This window comes from Columba livia, chromosome 8 (genome assembly GCF_036013475.1).
Source record: "Columba livia isolate bColLiv1 breed racing homer chromosome 8, bColLiv1.pat.W.v2, whole genome shotgun sequence".
Taxonomy (NCBI): domain Eukaryota; kingdom Metazoa; phylum Chordata; class Aves; order Columbiformes; family Columbidae; genus Columba; species Columba livia.
In genome coordinates this window covers 2216591-2238361 of record NC_088609.1, presented here as the reverse complement: position 1 = coordinate 2238361, position 21771 = coordinate 2216591, and the positions used below count along the sequence as shown (strand labels likewise).

General features: G+C 44.8%; 1 protein-coding gene across 1 annotated transcript in view; it reads right to left on the bottom strand.

The window, feature by feature from the left end:
* Positions 1 to 21771, bottom strand: part of TRABD2B (TraB domain containing 2B) — a 284203-nt gene that overhangs the window by 102903 nt on the left and 159529 nt on the right. The window contains exon 4 of the mRNA XM_065071440.1: positions 13400 to 13574. Coding sequence (XP_064927512.1) covers positions 13400 to 13574 — 175 coding nt within the window. The remainder of the gene's footprint in view (positions 1 to 13399; positions 13575 to 21771) is intronic.

The following is a 21771-nucleotide window of genomic DNA, read 5'->3' as shown; positions in this document are numbered from 1 at the left end:
TGAGCCTTATTAGGGACATCAGAGACCCATAAAGATAATACGAATGCCCTAATTAACAGAAATGCCTCGCATACAGTTCAAACCTTATTAGACTGCTGGGAATCCAAGCAAACAACCTAAAAACATAGGAAACCAAGCTTCATTAATGTCACTGCTCATGGAAAGTGTGGTTGAGGATCAGAGCTTAAAGTCCAAATAACTCCATGCGTACAGACCTTTAGTTTAGGCTGTTAATTCCCCCGGTCTGGGATCTCACTTGCGCTGTGCATCTCCTGCATCCAACCCAACCAAGCCCTGTGCGTCCCCCGCACCCAACCCAACCAAGCCCTGTGCGTCCCCCGCATCCAACCCAACCAAGCCCTGTGCGTCCCTCGCACCCAACCCAACCAAGCCCCGTGCGTCCCCCGCACCCAACCCAACCAAGCCCTGTGCGTCCCTCGCACCCAACCCAACCAAGCCCTGTGCGTCCCCCGCACCCAACCCAACCAAGCCCTGTGCGTCCCCCGCACCCAACCCAACCCAGCGCCATGTGTCCCCCGCACCCAACCCAACCAAGCCCTATCTGGGGGACCCTCTTGGGACTTCTCTGTGTCAGGAGTGCCACCATCCTAACCCCGTGCAGCCTTGGCTGAACTACGTACGAGTTCAGTGTTCTAATGCACAGCAGCACTTAGTTCACATAGTTTATTAAGGCCTTTCTGCAAACTGAGCTTTAAAAAAATAAGGCAAAAACCAAGGGCTTTTCTGGAAGGAAAAAAAACAGATTCCTTCAGCCATCTTCAGCCTCCTGGGAAACCCAACATACAGTAGTAAAGCTGCTCTTTCATTATTTAATTTCTTAATATTTAGTGTTCTAGCACTGTATTTCCTGTGCTGATACGCAATGCTAAAAGAGTTTAAAAGATATAAAATTGTTACCCGTGGCCTGTAGTTTGAAGCTCAGAGTCAACCGCACACTATTAGTGTTCACAGAAGAACAGGATGAAATTCCAGATCAGATTGATTAATCCAACAGCCTTTTCTGGCCTGAAAAGTTAAGGCTGCTTCCTTTTTTTAAATTGATCAAACAGTCTTTCAAATATTTATAATAATCTGAAATATTATTCATTTTTCTCCTTTTATGAAAAGGCAAGTGAATGTAGGAGTACGGGAAAAATAATCCTGCATTCTATGAAAATGTCAAGGGGAGTTTTACTAAATGTCTCTCTCCTCAAGCTGCGTGTATTTATTTAAGACATTTTGGTTAACAGCAGACAGAGGGGGCAATTTTCAGGCTGGGAGTTTCGCAAATATTTTAAGTAGAGTTTTAATTGACCCAGTTTGACATTAAAAGCACTTTTTAAACTCTTGATATTGTTAGCCATTTAAGATAAGTGGCAATAAATACAGATTAATTGTAACGCATGAAATGAAGTCTCGGAGCTGCGGCGGGCCGGTGAAAAGGCCCTTTGTGCGCCGGGGGGGTGGAAGAGCGCGTGTTAGGGTCAGGTTAACAGAACTCCCCGTCAAGCCCAGCGAGGTTTTTGGTAGCTCACGCTGCGACCAACTGCAAAGACAACAAACTCTGCGCAAAGGCGAGCGGGGAGATTGGCAGCTATTAAGAGAAACCAAAACGCCAGGAGGAAGGGCCGCCTTCGGACGGGAGCGCGAGTTAAAGACGAGGCAACACTGCAGCTTTTATTGTGCGGGACATGATTGAACGGGAATGTAAATTCAGGAAGACAACTTCTAAGATGCTGGTGTTTCAGGGAGATGCTGAATAAATACTACAGACTTGGAGACTGTCTGGTGTGTCTCTCTGTAATACTAAAAACAAAAAGCCCTCCCACACGCCCTCCTATTTTGCTCTGAGTCTTGCATGCAAAAACACAAGTTATATTCGAAGGCTGTTTTTAAGGGTCTCCGGGTCTAAATCACTCCTCACGGACAGCACTAGGAAAATTAGCCTGGTCACTGATTTAAGAGACCAGTTTAAATAAACAAACAAACAAACAAACAAACAAATAGATAGATAGATAGATAGATAGATAGATAGATAGATAGATAAATAGATAGATAAATAGATAGATAAATAGATAGATAAATAGATAGATAAATAGATAGATAAATAGATAGATAAATAGATAGATAAATAGATAGATAAATAGATAGATAAATAGATAGATAAATAGATAGATAAATAGATAGATAAATAGATAGATAAATAGATAGATAAATAGATAGATAAATAGATAGATAAATAGATAGATAAATAGATAGATAAATAGATAGATAAATAGATAGATAAATAGATAGATAAATAGATAGATAAATAGATAGATAAATAGATAGATAAATAGATAGATAAATAGATAGATAAATAGATAGATAAGACACATGGCATGTCAAAGCATTTTTTTGTCGTCATTTCAACCGCTTGTTCCTTCCCTTGCAAAAGGGAAAAACGTCCCTTATGAATGGAAACAGGAACCTGCTCACTTTCCGGTGGTTCTGTTTCCTTCGCACAGCTCCATGCACAGACCAGGCTTAGGAACAACTGTGCTCACACCAAACCAGCTCCATCTCCCTCCAGCCAAGAGGGGAGGAGAGACGGAGGAGCTGGTGGCAGAGGGTTTTCTCTTCCCCTAGAGCGCACGCCAAGATGCTCTCCAAGGCGCGACGGAAAGCAATTCTGCGTCAGTCTTCTGCTTGCAATGTTTCCTCAGGACTAATACAGCTCTGCCATTGGCAGCAATGCAAATCATTGCTCAGGGAGCTCTTGAGCAGCTTGCTCAAGGTCAGGTAGAGGTAAGGACAAAACACCCTGAATTCCTGACTCCTGCTCTCAGGGTTCAATTAATCCCCCTCATCTGAAAGTCAGGCGCTTGTTAGAGGCCAGTTTTCTAGGTTTCCTCTGTACTCAGTGGAAAGATGTCTCCAGAGGGCAATTCCTTCCACCTTAAAACATGCATCTGAGATAAGTGGGAGGATTTGTCCTCTGCGGGTTTGAAAGGAGCCTGCTGAACTTACAGAGAAGATGCACTGAACTTTGACACCTACAGTTCAAGAGGTAGAGTCCCACCCCAACAGTTACCACTCTTACCAAGATATTAGATACATAATTCTCAATCTCAAGGGGAAAGAAAATAAAATTAGGAGCTAACTCTGGCTTGGCTCTTCTGACCTCCATCTGTATTTTGCTCTGGAAAGGTTTCAAGTAGTGTCCTCATCACAACATTTTCTGAGCATCCTCTCCAACCACTAAGCGACAACCATCCCTTTGTCTGATAAGCTAATGTTGCAAAACCACTTTCCTCCAGGTCATGCTTTACTCTTTCCTTTGTTTCTTCATTTTGTTCTCCATGGCCAGCGAGCCGTTTCAGTTCTCAAGGGAATGACCTTCATTCTGGGTAAGCGTTCCTGAGCCCAGCACGCAGGAATGCCGCCCCAGGCCGCCTCCTAAGAGTTTCTGATGCTCTTTTCACCCCTTGGCTACTTAAGAACATTTTTGGGCACGGTTAATGGCACACTTGGCCAATTAGCAGTAGCGAGGCTGCACAGTTTGAGTACCCACGACTCATTAGGTTTATAGAGCCCTGGAGCTGCGCCTGGGTCACATTTACAAACCTGCTCCTTGATAGTCTTGAGTTTATCACCTCATTAGAGGACAGCCCAGAGGTAATACCTGGCTCCTGAGATACTCTAGATAATACATATTTACTCTAAACTTCATTGTTTTGTTCAAACAATGCACTGACTGATACACAGACCATACAATACATCTTCCTGCATGCAGCAGAACCAAAAGAGTGCAGCTGCCTATGGAGATGCATCTCACCTCCCTCTCCCATAGGGATTTCCCGAGATCTAATAAAGTCGAGCTCATGCTGTGCTCTTTCAGTGGATGAGCACTACGAATTTCTTTTTCGTCTATCCAACCTCTTATTTTCATGAAACATCATAGACCTTATTATCTCAGAGCCTCTAGCCATCTGTCAAGCTTGGTTACAATCAGCCAACAGATGAAACATTTACGAGAGGGAAAGACATTCACACACACACCTATATATACACACACATACTCACAAACACCGGGATTGCTTAAGCCTCATTTCCTTAGGAAACCAGATGAAAAATAGCATTGATGTCAATAATGAAGTCTTTATTTCTTTGGCACATTTCTGCTCCTTTTAAACCAATCCTCCCAGCGAGAGGTCCTACCAAGTGTTCAAATGGAACCAGACCAGATCGCTAAGTGATAAGAACCTCACAGCAGTTTCACTGAACCTCAAACACCTCAAGGAAAAATGCAAAGTGAATGTGAATTCTGTATAAACACTGAAAACCGGTGCCAAATTTCATACTGAGTTAACCCAGTGGTGGCGTTTGATTTTTCTCTCCAATTACCTTCAGTGTATAAATACAATTTTTAGAAGTTTGCAAACCTCAGTATTTAAGGTATTTCCCATAATAAAGCACAGTAAAATACTAAAAATACTTAAGTTATTCATCTTCGATACAAGTCACATTGGTTTCAGTCCTGCCACATTATTCCAGGAAAACGATGGAGATTTCACTTTTCTGCCAAGGACAGACCCAAAACTGAACTCCGCCAAAATATTGTGTCTAGATTAAAAAGGTGTTTGGAATTCCTCTGGTAGGATAATTTTCAGTTAATGAATAACCGTTTATTAAAATCAAAGCATTTGGTAGGTCTCATTTAATATCTCTTGAAAAACAGAGGAAGTTCCAAGACAGATTCATCTGGATTTTTGCTTATTCATCTGTCTCCTCTTTCCCACTGCCTGCCTGGAAGTCAATGGGATCAAAGTAGTTCTGAAATCATATTTTTGCCATGTTTCTATTCACAGCTCTAGCAAACTGCTCTCCCAAGAGCTATGGCTTTGGAGCTTCTACCAAAAGAAACAGCCCACCAGTGGTTTTTTGCTAAGAATTCCCCATATTTTCAGATTTTGTTATTGATATTTTTTAGAACACAATTTGAAACGGTGACATTTTCCACAGACTGGAGCTGCATCTCGCTCCCCAACAGTCAAGCCCAGTCTCAGGGTTTCATTAGGTCTATGGCACAGAGCAGAAATGGAGACAAGATTCAGGCATGAACCTGAACTTCAAGTTTCAAACGGCAGCTTAGCTATTAGCCTTGGGTTTGAGCCCAGTTTTAGTTGCCACCAAAGCAATTTCGTCCAACAGACCTCTGCTGCTTTCTACAAGCAGCTCAGAGTTAACAGCAGCAGAGTTTGTGTTTTAAACATCTACCAGAGGTGAATAACTACAGTTTACGACATCTCTTTTTGCTGGACAGAGCTCTAATAATTTCCCCTTCCCCGCTCTGAGTAACTCAATCTTCACTTTACATTTCTGATATTTAAATATTTTTTTGGGCAGAGGTATATTACACACACATTTTCTTTTCCTTAACACTTCTCTTCTGATCTACCAGATAAAATAACAATGGAACCGGGATTTAATAGGCTTAAGAGGCTATTGATGTTTTCCAGTAATGTGCAAGTAGCAGCCTAGATTAAAGAACTGGAATGACAAAGAAATGTTGTCTCATCCAGGTGCACAAGCCAGTCACCTTGATGTCAGTTGCAGAACTACCATTAATTCAGTGAGAATAGGATCTGATCCCAAACCCATAAATCCTTTCTCAGCAAGTTTGCTCTCATGGTATTCCTGGCATAACCATGACCAAGAAAACCTGGAACTCTCACAAGAACGCCCAGTTTAATGAGATTTCCAGTCCCAGTTTCCATACCAGTAAAAACCCTCAAGAAATCCACATAAATTACAGCCAGGCTTTTTCAAGCTTTCAGTTTTACATCTACTTTTGCAAAACAACTAACCCTAGCCAGCAATCATGCCCTGTCTTTCCAGTGCATCAAGATCACTGGTTCTTCTCCATATGCTGTCCTCCTTGGCCCTAAAACTGGTTAGAAATGGCTTGAACCTGTGGACGTTCAACACCACAGGCAGTGCAAACTGGTTCCCTGCTCTACTGAATTCCCTTCCCAGCTCCTGCTCTAGCACCCTGAGGCTCTGCCAGGGGAGCAAGTGTACAGTGTGATATCTGGGCGGGAACAACCCCAGGTTCCAGTCTCGGTTGGGGAATGAGCTGTTGGAGAGCAGTATAGGGGAAAGGGACCTGGGGGTCCTGGGGACAGCAGGGTGACCATGAGCCAGCACTGGGCCCTTGTGGCCAGGAAGCCAATGGTACCTGGGGTGGGTTAGAAGGGGGTGGTCAGTAGGTCAGAGAGGTTCTCCTGCCCCTCTGCTCTGCCCTGGGGAGACCACACCTGGAATATTGTGTCCAGTTGTGGCCCCTCAGTTCCAGCAGGACAGGGAACTGCTGGAGAGAGTCCAGCGCAGCCACCAAGATGCTGGAGGGAGTGGAGCATCTCCCGTGTGAGGAAAGGCTGAGGGAGCTGGGGCTCTGGAGCTGGACAAGAGGAGACCGAGGGGGGACTCATTCATGGGGATCAATATGGAAAGGGGGAGTGTCAGGAGGATGGAGCCAGGCTCTTCTTGGTGACAACCAGTGACAGGAAAAGGGGTAATGGGTACAAACTGGAACACAAAAGGTTCCACTTGAATTTGAGAAGAAACTTGTTCCTGGTGAGGGTGGCAGAGCCTGGCCCAGGCTGCCCAGGGGGTTGTGGAGTCTCCTTCTGTGCAGACATTCCAACCCGCCTGGACACCTTCCTGTGTAACCTCATCTGGGTGTTCCTGCTCCATGGGGGGATTGCACTGGATGAGCTTTCCAGGGCCATTCCAACCCCTGACATTCTGGGATTCTGTGTGATCTCAGTCACTGCAGGTAGCACAGAAACGGGTCCCAGATGAGACCAGACCCTTGGATCCTTTGCAATCTGTATCCCATTTCCCTTTTAACGTGAGCATCCCAGAGAATCATCAGCGTTAGAGGAACGTTGGCAGCCTTGCAGTTCTCCATACTGCACTTCTAAAATCTTCCCAACAGCACTATTAGAGCTGCTTGGGAATTTTCTGACAAGACAGTTCTGAGATGGAAAGTGATGAATTGTCTGGCATCCACATATTGATTTCAACACTCCTGTTAGGAAATCTAGAGTTATACAGGACCTCTGCCTGGTCTCCTGAGAGCTTGCAGGGTGGCCTGTGGATCCACAGCAAGTTCTTGCATATGTGTGGGGATGAAACAGTATTTCATTCCATGCTTAAGCCCATTCCTGTTCAGCAGAGCGCTTAAGCCTGGGTGTAAATCTTTCATGATACTTTGCAGTTCTGAAGAGAAAATTTCCTGAATTATGTCTGCATTTTTACATCTCAAATGTTGAAGAGAAATACAGCAAGGGCATAGCCAAAATCTCTGTATTATAGGACAGGAGGGGCCAATATAGCTTTCTTTTCTTTGAGAACAGGCAGGCAGAATTAAACTTCTACAGTAGAATCTGGCACACGCATAATAATAAATACGATATGAAAACGTCAGGGACGCAGAGGAGCTGACATTAATGTATGCATTTCTTTAAACCAAAATCCTACTGCATCCAAGCAACTTTCCCTACTCACCATGGGAAGAGTTACACCAGAGATGGTAAATACACACTGCGGTTCGCAAGGCCCGTTTTATGTGCTTTTAACATTCACTTGAACACCTGCAGTTGGCAAAAATAAAGGCCTTGGTTTGGGACTGCACCGTGTTTCAGGGGAGCAATGATGAAGCAATGGGTGAGAAGTGGTCATCCCGGACTACGGAATATGAGGAATTCTCCACCAGAACAAATGGTTGAGGGTGCGGGGCTTGTCCAGCCTCCCCCAACAGTTTAGCTGGTGAAACACCAGGAGAAAAAGCCCAATTACATGAATCTGTTCTTTTATTTGCTACATTTCTTGCCTTCCTTGGTTGGTATAGGTGACAGCAGCCTCAAGATAGCTCTCACCATTGCATTTGCTATCCTGTGCTTCTACAATCTTGTTATAGAACGGGAATTTTCTTCAAATCTGAATTACGGGAATCAGCCAGCAGAATGGCAATTCCCTTTTCACAACAGGGTAGTGCAGGGAGGTTTATTTTGGCTGCACCACCTCTCTCTTTGATGGTATAAGTTTCACGTGAAAAAATCAAATATCCTGAGGCTTCTAAACCTGCACATGATAAAGATCAATGTAAATAAACAAAGTTCCCCCACCTTTTTGTGTGTGTGTGTTTTATTTTCTTTTACATTTGTATTTTAAAAGGCTGCAGGTTGGATTTGCACTTGGAACAAGCTTGTCCCCAGTGGAGTTATCTCCTGATTTACAACACTGTGTCTGAAAAGAGAATCAGGCATTGGCTGTTTAATACAGACTTTTAAATGAGTCAATTATATGGCTTTGGTCAAAATTAGCATACAAGTATATTTTTAAAAGCAAAGTGATACTTCGCCTTAAAAACTAATAGGAAAAGAATTCCATACACAAAACAGGCCGACCTCACTATAAGCATCTGGATGCCCAAATAAACACGCGTAGAGGGAATTCTTGCATCTGCAAACTGTTAATTCACCCTTTTCTTCTCTTTTGTAGGCTCGCCAAGTTCAATCTCCTGGTCGCCAGCTTCTCGTTCCATTGAGACAACCCGTTGATGAGCTGAGCTCGTGATGTCAGTAGCGCCGCTAATCAGCGTTGGACCAGGACGCGTGACCCCAGGGGTAAAGTCTCTTTATATTCCAGCCTGCAAGTGCTTTTCCTTTTTCCTTCCCTTTTATTTTTCCTCTCCTTTTTTAATGTTCTACAGAGGATCCAAGATGAAGAATAGAAACAGGAAAGAGCTACCCAGTTCTGGAGGACAGAGGACCAGATTTGCGACGCCAGGCTGAGCTGGTTCTAAGTGGCACAAGAGCGGGTGTAACTTTGTGCCCCATTTGCACACAAGATTGCATCAGTTGGGAGTGCAAAACAGCTATTTACATATTCAACATCTGTTAATCCCGCGTCCTCAGGGTGCAGTTGGATGGCGGCCCCAAGGCATTTCCCCTTTGAAAAAGTACTTTCAAGTACCGTATGTGAACCTGAGCGCTAGATCTGGTGGCAGGTGCTAACGGCTTCCACAGAGGCTCTCTGGATTTTAATTACTTGTATTTAAGTTTTGGGTGGTATCCATCACTTCCTTTCTTTACCCCCAAACTATTGAGTTGAAATATGATTTCCAGGAACTAAAAAAACCACACTCCCCTCATCACCCCCCCTTCAACAGCCATCACGTCTCAGTTGTTGTCACCTTATGTCCCATCTTGGTTGTTGTCACCTTTTAGCCGTGCACGACTGATGTTCAAGGCAGCTGCATCATCTGGGTACCTCCCCAGCCGCTCTTCAGTTTATGGAGAAAAATAAGCCCATCTCAGGGGTGATCCAGACCACGCAAGCCCCAAGTCACTATGGAGATGTCTGCCTGTTCCTGTCTTTGGTATCTCTAGTATCTAAAATGATGTGTGCCACAATTCCCCTTAGGAATCCCTTGCTGTGCTCCCACACCAACCCCATCCTACAGGAAAGTTGCATAATAGTGTCTATAGTGAGAACACAGAGCAACCCACTTCTGAGACCCATCAAGAAGAACCTCCAGTTAACATTTACTAAAGACATTGACAACGACATGTAGCATTACCGTTTGGGAGGCTGGACTCCGTGACCTTTAAAGGTTCCTTCCAACCCAAAATATTCCATGATTACTGTTAACAGTCTAATTTAAGATGACCAGAATCATTACTGCTGATGCTGCCTGCCCAACGCTGGCTGAGACAACTGCAGGATGGAGAGGAGATTCACCTCTTCTGAGCACAGAAACTATTAACATCTACTTCTGATGTTGCCACTTTGGGGACAAATTCTCCTGCTTTCTTGGGAGCACACAGCCATCTTCAACACAGAAATTTAAACCTAATCCAGCAACAAGTAGGCTCAGCTTAATCTGAGCAAGAGAGGTGCTAGTTCCACACACACCCATCCCTGTTCACAGGCACCCGCTGGAGATGGTTTGATTCCCCCCTTGCTGCTGGAGATGCTGTGGTACTTGCATTCCTGCTCTCAGCACTGAAAGAATATTCTCCATGATGTATTTATTATTTCAAATAGCCCAAGACGCTGTCTCTAAGCCTACCGATCTGGCTGCTAATAATCATTGCAAACCGGAGCAGCATCCGAATTTCCAAAGCAGTAAATCCAGCTCTCAGCTACAAAACTGACAGCTCTCATAAAAGAGAGAAAGAAATGCAAGCAAGTAAAACATCCTAAGGAAATTATCGTTCAAATTAACTGCAGACATAAATTTATCCATCTGTTATCATAAGTGTTACTCAAAAATTATTTGCCCATAAAAATGAAATAAACCAGAGTGATTTTTTTCTTAAACATTGACTTCATGTGTATAGTCTTAGTTGCCAAAATATTAACTCTTTTTAACAGCCCGTGTGCTCTTGGCTGCGTCTTTCTCGACTGTAAATGGACCTTTATAAATTGCTGGTATATATATCAGGTCTGCGGCGCTTCACTGTTAATACAGATCAATAATTCCTAGCAAGCCAGGATGGATTTTCAAGACACAAAACCCAAGCAAACCCCCAAATTTTACTCGAAAGTAGTCTATTTAGCTACCTTTGTTCATTCTAAGGGAAGAATTACCATGCCTGTGACTGGAAAAATATCACTTAACTGCACAAACAATAAATGCTGTTTCATTACTAGGGTATAGTTTCTGTGCATATAGGTATGGTGAGATTTTCACATTAAGTCTGAATACGGTAAACCCTGGCAGGAGAAGAATGAAATGTATAGAGCTGGGTATAGAGCTGGGTCCCATTTTACCCAGAGCCTGTGTTTTTCTTGGAGAGGAGAAAGAAATGAAAGTAGAAAGAATAAATGGATATTTTCACTTCTACATGTTTTATAAAGGAACAAATTAAAAGCCTGAACTGCCCCAATGCATTTAAATTGCGAGTAATCCCACGGAAGGCGGGGAAGGGAGAAATCTATTGAAAAGTCTACTTTTTATGTTTTAAAATGGCAGAAAACTGAAAAGCTCCATATAGAATTGTGTAATATATATTTTTTAATACTCCTGACTAGAATAACAAAAAAAACCCTATCTTTCAATGGCATAAAAGTGCTTCACTTTGTGGATGTAGAAGCTGTTTTATTGCAGCTTGTGTGGACACGCAGATGCCCGTCCCCTCACCAGCCCTCTGTCCCAGGACAAGGTATGTTATCCAGAATATTGGTTTCAGATTATTTCCCATCCATCATGTCAATCTTAAACACAGAGGGTCTGAAATGAAGTGAAATAACCCCCGCACTGTTTGGAGAGCCAACGCGCTCCTGCAGACTCCATTGTGTCTGTCCTAACCAAAGGTGCACTCCTCAAACTTGGCACTGCAGAATTCATGGGGACACGTGAAACTCATCTCTCAGCAAAAACACCCTTCCGTTTTATTAAAAGCTAAACCAAACCATCGAGGTTTTAGAAAACAAATTCACGACCTAAGCACATACAAAAAAAAAAAACCCTTAAAATTAAAGCAACAGATATAAGAATGCAAAAACCAAAATGCATCCCAAAAGCCACTCGTATAATTCAGTGCGTGAATAAAACAAACCAAAACTAAACCCTTCAGGAGAAAATGAAGAAGAGAAATGGAACTTGCTTGCGTTTTGGCCACATAAATGTTTTGGCATTGAAAAATTAATAGTTTTCTCAGTACTTGCTGCATAAAGGAAAAGAAAAGCAGCCCAAGGAGGAGAGGAGGAATTAATTGTTTGAGTGGGGATGGGCTGCAGGGATGGCCTGGCTTAGTGAGAAAGGCCAAAGGGATGCTGGCACAAAGCACCCAAAACACAAGGCAGTTTTCACTGAACCCTGCTGCGTGTGTCTGCTCTGCCTGTTACAGCTGGTGCTGGGAACAAGGGGGGTTTTCAACAGCACCAAAAGCAGAGGGAAAGGGGCAGAATGAGGCCTGCTCTTCACCAGCCGGCTGTCCCCAGCACTCCAGGTACATCCTCTCTGATGGGGACAGGGAATGAAAGCTCAAACCTCCACCAACTTACACATGACTTCCTACGGAAAGCAACGTGTAATTAGCATCCATTTGCTTAATTTCATTTCTGTTGTTAGCTCGTACAAATAACTGCAGTGCATTGGATCCAGCACCCATCTAGGCCAAGATCCTGCCTTAAGCTGTGGGCTGTAACTGATGCCCAGGAAAGCAGATAGCGATGCCCAGTTTATCCTCCCAGCTCCAGTACATACTGGTTAAGGATTTCAAAAACTGGAGACTACATCAAAACCATCACGTTCAATAGCCTCTGATAAACCCCACTCCATGGGTTAGACAAGCTAGTTTATACGAATCCCTGTCCAGTTACAAACCACCGTGATATATTTTCCTACTGTAAAAACAGTTAAGCAAAATTCCTTGGACAGAGATATCGGGCAAGCCTGAGATTAAATAAGCTTGGGAAAATTCAGTCTGGATGCACTCAAAAAATGCATACGTCAAAATGCACACTAAACCCTGCAGTCTTTAATCAAAATTCCCACTGAAGTGAGTAGCAAAAGGCGAGTCGTGCCAAAGTTCATAACAAGAGCCATGGGATGAGACGGGAAGTCCTGTCAAATATGAGCAATTGTCACGGAGAGGGAGCACCAGGAGCAGCCCATCGCCTCTCGCACAACTGCCTTCAAGTTGGGGCAGCTCAAAGAGCCGCTTAAGCCAGTGCTCGGGATTCTGCTGAACTACAGCCTGAACAGTTATTATTTATACTCGTATCACGCAGAAATGGGAATTCCATTGGAAAGGAAAAAATAAATAGGAGAGAAAGGACAGTAGCACGTAGTGTTGTAGACTCACAGGAGTACTACAGACATCTTTGTTCTGTAGATTTCACAGAGAGAATTTAAGAAGGCAGAGGGATGCATTAGATTTTTAGTTAATGATTTAAAATGCTGGTATTTAGTGTCACACATAACTCATGTACTTGTGCAAGGACAGCCAGTCTGCACAGACACAGCACCTGGAGCAACCCAAAAGGTCTGAAACCCCAAGCCACACATGTGCCCACACCACAGCAAGGTTTGTGTTCCCACAGTTACTGCCTTTGGTACCAGGGCTTGCAAATTCAAAGGCACTTGAACCACCTCCTACACCTGCAGCCACAAACACAACCACGGTGTGAACACAACGGAAGAAGCCAGACCCAGACTCATCTGCTACACCAACTTGCTCCATCTCAGAAGCAGGTGTAGACAAACAAAACCCTTTCTGCTTCAAAAATAAGCTCCTTAAGAAACCTTCCTGCAGGACCAGAGACAAAATCCTGAAGCATTCAGACACTTCACTTCCAACCACAACAACCAAATAAAACAGAGAAATTAATGCTGTACCTGCTCCAAAGGCAAAGAAGAAGCTCTTGTCTGTGTTCTCCCTTAGAAGCGCCATCACTCTCTTGCCCATCCTCTCGTTCCTCTTGTAGATAAGCTCCTGTCTGAAGTAGCTGTCTATCTCCTGAGCTGTGACCTGCTCGTGCGGTGGGAGCGTTGTGTTGATGAAGTTAGGGACCTGAAATGGAGAGAAAGAAACTGGTCAGGTGTCAGTAGTTCAGTATGTCCCAAAACACAGGTTGTTTTAATCTACCCTTATTTAAACCAGCTGAGCATCATTAGCACACACCCAAACACCCAAACCATAACACTAGAGTTTGCTGGGATCTCTACAATGAAAAACAAACAAACCAACCAACTCCAATACCAGCTAACAGAGTTGTTTGGGGTTTTTTTTGAAGTGAAACTAGTATTATACTAAATGAAAATTAAGTTCAATTTGACTTTTCTCTGTTTCTTCAACAGAATGTATTTTTAGGTACTACATTTGGGTGAGTTACTAAAGCCCTTATTCTCTGCATGTTCAACACAGTTCATTGGCTATTTAATACCAGAACAAGTCCTGTAATCTACTCTCAGCCAAAGTCACCATGAGCTTGAGTAAGGACTGCAAGATCTGGCTTGTACATCTGCTTTTTAAATAACCCAAACAGTTAAGGACTGTTCTAGCCAGGGCAGCAGAACCAGGAGCGAGCCAGGACTTAAGCTATAAAGGACAGACAAGTCAGAAGTCTCTGATGATTAGGCCAGGCAGCTTGTTTTGACACGGTGAGGGTCCAAGGTCTAGCATGAGAACTGGGGAGCGCTGAAGGTGGGCAGCATTTTGAGGGCTGTTAACAGGACCCAGGTACCCCCTGGTGATTTTCTGTGCCTCACCACTGGAAAGCAGCTCAAGCTGAAAAACCCAGATTCAGATTTCTGAGTCCCTGGGTACATGTAAAGCTGCCAGGATTTCCAGTGTTAATCTGAGCCAGTGGTAACGGTATTGCACACACAGCCCATCGGGGGAACATCCCTCACTCACTGGACAACCTGCTCTTACAGAAAGCAGGAGCAGCAATGCTGGGGGCTGAATAGCTTCATGCATCCTACTCCAACCAGCTTAGATGCTGGAGGTCTAGAGAGCTCAGGGACAGAAGGTGTGCTCAGACCTTAAGCAAGATGACCTTTGCCAAGAAGGCACGCTCCTTCCTTCAGCTTGTGCAACTCCATCACATGCAACCCTGTGTCCACAGTCAACCAAGTTTGTTCCCCCTCCTAAAATACAGGCCACACAATGGAACAATACACTTGCCTTTACTTTTTCTCCTTCCTTCCTTCCTTCCTTCCTCCCTCCCTTCCTTCCTGCCTGCCTTCCTGCCTTCCTTCCTGCCTTCCTTCCTGCCTGCCTTCCTGCCTGCCTGCCTCCCTCCCTTCCTCCCCTTTCCTTCCTCCCCTTTCCTTCCTTCCTTCCTCCCTTTCCTTCCTTCTTTCCTTCCTTCCTCCCCCTCTCCCCCTTCCCTTCCCTTCCCTTCCCTTCCCTTCCCTTCCCTTCCCTTCCCTTCCCTTCCCTTCCCTTCCCTTCCCTTCCCTTCCCTTCCCTTCCCTTCCCTTCCCTTCCCTTCCCTTCCCTTCCCTTCCCTTCCCTTCCCTTCCCTTCCCTTCCCTTCCCTTCCCTTCCCTTCCCTTCCCTCTCTGTGGGAAAGAGTTTGCCAATGGCAGAGAGATAAATCTAAAACCAGGGACTGTTTTTGGTCAGCATTTCTCAAGCTTGTCCAAAGAACAAGACAAAGCAAAGCATCACCTTGAGATGCTCCAGGTCCCGCTGCACCTTGTGCATTCCTGTATTTCTAATGACTGCTCCATCACTGGCAAAAATAAAACACGCCTGCCTGTTTCTCTGTGTGTGTGTGGCAGAGGACAGAAGATAAATGATGGAAGTAAGTATGCCTGTACACAGTAGTGCAACCACACTCTGAGCCACAACACTGGCCCCATTAATCACGTCCGCTCCTCCCCGTATCACGGCTCCTTTCCGCAGCCGGTGACATACACCATGCCTGGCTTCAAGGAGGCGGCTGCTCCTGGCGATTTAAGAAACCCTTTGGATTCCTAATGACCAGGCAGGGATCAGGAAGTCAAGAAACAGTCACAAGCAATTAGGAAGCTGTTAACTGCAACCAGGATTTAAGTTTGTTTTTTTTGTTGTTGTTTTAAAAGGATGAGCTACAGAATGCACCAGAGGGATGCACCTTCCCTCTTCCCCTTCATCAAATATTTTTGCTTCCATTCAATGTAAAAATGAATTTTAACATTTTAACGATAGGTGTTTGGTGTTTTGAACTGAGAGTGAACGGATGAGACATTTGCTGAGAGGACTGACCACCTAATAATTGCTGAACACTGCTACTAGTATTTAAATATGTAGTGGGGTGGATGATGTGACTGTTGAAAAACTGTAACTACTAGTTTTGCTGTTCATCTAGGAGAGCAGCAGTTGGATCATCAGGAGAACACTGTGCTCCCCACCACCTGGGACATGCTCACTTTATAGCAGACACGTGCGAGAAGAGAGAAATAGATTCTTTCTGTCCAGTGAGCCACGCGGTTTTCTGAAAATCCACCCAACTCATATATATATATCTATATATACACACACAAATACACACACACTACATATTTCCCATGGAAACTCAATAATGTATTTCATTCAGGGGTGTTCAAAAGAAAGAATATTTTGTTGGACTGAATCAGCTAGGACTCTTCCTTTTTTCTATTCCCATTCACTCTGGGTTACAGCTTTCCTATGGACAGCATAGCTGGACCCCAGACTCAGTCATTACGTACACCCTGCATCTCTTAGTTGAGCCGTTGAGGTTAAAGAAGAGAATACGAGTCCCAGTCTTGCAGGAATTTCTTCCCCTCCACACTGCCTGTGTAATTTTGAGTCGGTATCCCTGGTGGAATGTAAGTGTGGGTAAAGCTCCGCACACACATCCGAGCTTACGCTGCTGTGGGATGCGGGCTGTAATTCTTCACCTTTGAAGTCAGTGGGAGCTTTAGGGAAGAAGAAAGAGGAAGGATTGTGGAGTGGTTATGACACTACCCCGAAAAAATGGTTCTGTTCCCGTGGGCGATACAAATCTCTTGCATGATCACAAGCTTGTCATTTGGGTTTAGACCTTCAAAGGGAACTCAGCACTTAACCTCCACTAAGTATCTTTGAAGCATTTGGTTTTACTCCTCCTGTCTCTCAAAAGTCCATCTGTAGAATGGGGACAGCAAGACTTTGCGAGTTGAGAACAGATGTTAGACACAAGGCGCTGGCTGAATCTCGCTGCTGAGGGACCCAAAGGAAGATCCAAAGGCCAAGACAATGCTCAGTTGTAACCTCTCCTCCCACAAATACTTGGTGGAAGGAGGCTGGGATTCTTCTTCAATCATTAGCGTAAGAGCGAACAATACACTTTAGCTTGGAAAAACACATCAGCCGTACCTCAGGGGCTGTGCTATGCTGTTAGCTTTGTCTATATAGATAGAGACAACACAATGAAAAAAGAAGATAAAAGCAAAATGTATTGGTGCAAAGTCTTTTATCACATTTAGGGCTTACTGCCAAACTTCAGCTGAAAAATCATAAACACTGGACTACATTTAAGTACATTTTCTTATTTACTATTTTCTAATATTTGGACAAATTTTCTGGGCAGAGGCACATTGCCAAAGATTTATCTGCAAATAATTTTTATTGGACACATATAAGCAACATCAACTTTGGTTAACATTTTGTTTTCCTGCTTTGGATCTATTGGCTCCAGTGGAACTGCTCTAGATTCAGTCCAGTATCAAATCACAATCAGATGTGGAGGAACAATGTTATGGTTTCTACACCTATACACCACATTTCCCAATCCTCTAACAGCCTTTTTTAGCCTCGTTTTGTTCCAGTGGTGCTAGCCTATTCTGAGATGTGCATTCAAATGGTAAGATTATGTCAATTAAAAGCTAATACTATCAAGATCAGAATAAAGGGGTGTGAGGCAAAGCTTTCTTGCCTGTGTGCAAGCAGATGTGGTCTTCATCCATACGTCTATCTGTAGATGGAGAAGAGGAAGCTGAGACAGGGAAATGGGAAGCCAACCCCTGCTGTGGAAAATACGGTGAATCTAAAAACCTTCCCTGCCATTATGTTCCTGTGTCTTGCTCAACCCTCTTGTCGTCTCAGAATCCTGTCTCCCCCATCAGATAACTAATGGCTTTCCAGCCTCGCCTCCTGTGACACGTTGGAACTGCAGATGGCCACAGGTCCAGCATCATCACTGATCCTTGCAGGGGAATCTCTTAACACCACCTTATGTGTCCCTCTCTGCCCAGAGCATCCACAGGTTGAACAGAGCAAACAGGAGGCACACCCAGGGCCACAGGGGATGTCTATGGCAAGGAGCACAGCTGACCATCAGCTTCCTGAGATCCAGTCCAACATCTACATACAAACCCATCCATCTCCCGACAGAAAAGCTAAGCCTTCGTTCTGTTAGTCCTTATCTCCAGCTGTTAGCAGGGAGTTGTTCCCAGATCACGCTGACTGCATTTATTCTTTTTAAAGCATGATAAAGGTTGGATTTTCTTTATTAGTCTTCTAGTTTATGAGCTTTACGTGGGCAGAGGCCAGAAGGCAAGTGAGGGATCATCACTTTGAAGGATTTTGCCTGTACCACGCAGGTCAGGAACTACACAAGATAAGGATCTCAAGAGCTGACAGCGCGGCTTACGAGGGCTGCCAGGGAGCCAGAGCAGCATCCCAAAACCTGCCGCCTCCTCCGACAGGCTCAACAGCCCTAAATTCACACCAGCCCTCCTTGGGTCAGAGGGTGACATCCGAGCTGGAGTTATCATTCGCTTATGAAGGGAGGATACCCTCCCGTTAACCAGCCTTGATGGTGCATTGTGGATTTTACTGCTGTGCTGCAAAATATACTGCGCTGGACTTGGAAAACACCTGTTTCCCTCTGATTTATGGGCCCTTCTGGCATCTGGGAGAGTAATATCCACTTTCTGCAGGCTCTGATAGGGAGGATTCAAATAGCGCAAAGCGAACGGGCTGCGAGAGCGAGTATGTCCTGGTGGAGGAGGAGGTGGTGCTGGAGAGACAGACGCTGCTGCCAGCTCAGCTGGTTCTCCTCCAGTACTCCTGAGTTTCCACCCTGATGGAAGATTGGACCTTCATTGGCCAACGAGGAGGCACCTGCATAATCTGATTTAGCCCAAAGTTGGCAGCTGCCAAGAAGATGAGCTTCCAGCTTGTGCTGGAAAAGGGAAACCACGAAGGAGCTCTGCCAAATGGTGTCAAGAACGTTGTGATTAACCCTTTACTGCCTTCCTTTAAGCACCAAAATTTAAAATAATATATTAGAAGCCTGAGCGAACTGTAAACGAGTCTTTGATCTTCACAGTTAAGTCAGTTCCATCACTCCTTTCCTTTTCCCAGGGCAAACATCTATCCAAAATGGGACTTTAGAATAATTTATATATATATCTATATATATCTATATATCTATATATCTATATATCTATATATCTATATATCTATATATCTATATATCTATATATCTATATATCTATATGAGTTGGTTGGATTCTCAGAAACCTGCATGGCTCACTGGACAGAAAGAATCTATTTCTCTCGTCTCACACGTGTCTGCTACAAAGTGAGCATGTCCCAGGTGATGGGGAGCACGGTGTTCTCCTGATGATCCAACTGCTTCTCTCCTAGATGAACAGCAAAATTAGAATTACAGGCACATCCGGCACATGTTGGAGGTTGTGGTCAGGACAGGTTCATCGATGCAGTGGATTTTTGGCTGCTAATGTGGTTTATTAGACTCGTATCCTGACACCAAACTCTGCTACAGACTCAGACTGATTTGAAGTCCTGATGGAGAGGGGCTTAGTGAACCCTGAACCATTTTCTGGCTCTGGTTCACTGCAACTGGGATGTGTCGCTGCAGTTCCCAGCATTTCCGCACCACTTAGGCATGTGTAATCTTCTCTGAGCTAAAGGCTGAAGGCTCCTTTCTGCACTAATAAGGTCCCTGCTCCCATCCCGCGGGGGATGTTCAGGCTTCTGGGGTGTCCCACACCCCCGCACCAGCGAGAACAGCTCTGCTCTTTTCCAACGCGTTCCCTCCTCCGTCTGCTGCCTCGGAGGACAGAGGCACAAGGCCAGGAGCCCCGGCAGCTTGGACCCTTTCCCTGGAGCAGCAATGGCAGGATGAGGAGGAAGAGGCTCCTCTCACAAACCCAATATTGCAGGGCACCAGAAACACATAAAAATACCTGGATGAGGCTGGAGAGGAAAAAAACAAAGGGGGCCGGGGGGGCAAAAATGCTTTTTGCTTGAAGGAATTTGAGAGAGGAGAGAGAAGGAAGGAAGGAAGGAAGGAAGGAGAGGGAAGGAGAGGGAAGGAAGGAAGGAGGGAAGGAGAGGGAAGGAAGGAAGGAAGGAGGGAAGGAGAGGGAAGGAAGGAGGGAAGGAAGGAGGGAAGGAAGGAGAGGGAAGGAAGGAAGGAAGGAGGGAAGGAGAGGGAAGGAAGGAGGGAAGGAAGGAAGGAGGGAAGGAGAAGGAAGGAAGGAGAGGGAAGGAAGGAAGGAGGGAAGGAGAGGGAAGGAAGGAAGGAGGGAAGGAGAGGGAAGGAAGGAAGGAGAAGGAAGGAAGGAGAGGGAAGGAGAGGGAAGGAAGGAGAGGAAATGAAGGAAGGAAGGAAGGAAGGAAGGAAGGAAGGAAGGAAGGAAGGAAGGAAGGAAGGAGAGGGAAGGAAGGAAGGAAGGAGAAGGAAGGAAGAAGGCCAGTGTAAGAGCAAGAACATTTCTTGGGACCGGCTCTGGGGAGCTGCTTCTGGCTGTGAGTAAATCCCTGCCCACACACATCACTGCTCAGGGCCCATATATGTTGCAGATACATTGCGGTTCACGCCAGTAAGCTTTCTGTAATTGGCCTGCCCGATGTAAAGCTAGATTGGGAAGCGCTCGGCACGGCATGGCAGCTTGAGTGGGAAAACAGAGGCCTTTGAAATTGAATTTCAAGTTAGCTGGCTCAGCTCTGTGAGCAACTGGAGCATCTGAAGTTACAGAGAGGGAAACTAGAAGTATAGGAGGGGATGGAAAGTGAGGAAAGTAAAGCGAAAGCTCGAGAAGTCTCTATGGACAATGTATGATGCTTTTAAAAAACAACTCTGCAGGTGACACAAAAGCTGTAGGAATCATTGCTCCCCTCCTGGGAGCCCCCAAACCATCCTGACATCGCTGTCCTCCCAGGTGGCACCGGCCAGGCGACAGCCCTGTGCCCTGCCTGGCTTTACCTTCTCCTCCCATACATTTGGGCAGAGGGAAAATGTGTTAAAAAAAATAATATATATATGCAGAAAGGGCACAGGGATGGGTAAAAAGGCTTTCAACAAATCCCTGAGAAGTCATGTATGTTTTCTATTTGTGTTTCTCCACCAGTTAAACAGTTGCTTTCCAAGCACTTAGGGGGGAAATAGAAATAAAAAGCAAGCAAGCCCAGCCCCTCGTGCAAGGCCTCCCTCCCCCCCCAGCCCGGCCCTGCTCCCCTTGGTAGCGATGCCAAAATATGCAGCCGGCCTCTCTATCTGAACGAATGTTTTGATTAAAGAAGTCTTAACAAAACACAGCCAGAACAATGATCCCGGCCCCCTTTCTGCAAGCTTCACCCAACTATGCAGTGTATATTTAGGGCTAGATTACAGGGACCTGTTCATTAATTGAATGAGGATGACAAGCCTGCAGTGTATGCAAATACAGGTTTGGGTTTCAGTGGGGAGGGTGAATCTTACCCACCTAATGATACTCCTGCTGCATTTAAAGCCCCTTTAACGTTGTGATTTTTTGAGGCCAGCTTTCACGAGCTTGCAAACATATGGAAAAGTTCAAGTTTTTCTATTTCCCTTCCAAATGCTTTGTTTCCTTTGACAAACAATATGATTTTTTTTTTCTGTTCTCACACTAAAACCATCACCTATTCTATTGCCATGACACCCAAGGAAAGATATTGATCAAAGGGCAAAGCGGGGCAATAAAGTGAGAAACTGGGGCCAGCAGGTTTGGTTTGGGGGTTGGCTTATTAAAGTATTACAATTCTTTTTGCAAAGGTATTTTTCATTTTGCCTTCTGTTGCACGGTGGGAGAACAGCTGGTCAGTGGTGGGTACGAACTCGGGTTTGGTTGTTTGAATATACGTTGTACAGGGCTCTTCAGTGAGTTTATTCCCACCCCTGTTTAGTGAGACACTACGGAAAGCCTGAACGTTTATGTGAAGTTTGCAATGTCATTTTAGCTCAAGAAAAGTGTGATCTGAAAGGTATGGTTTGCAAAATATC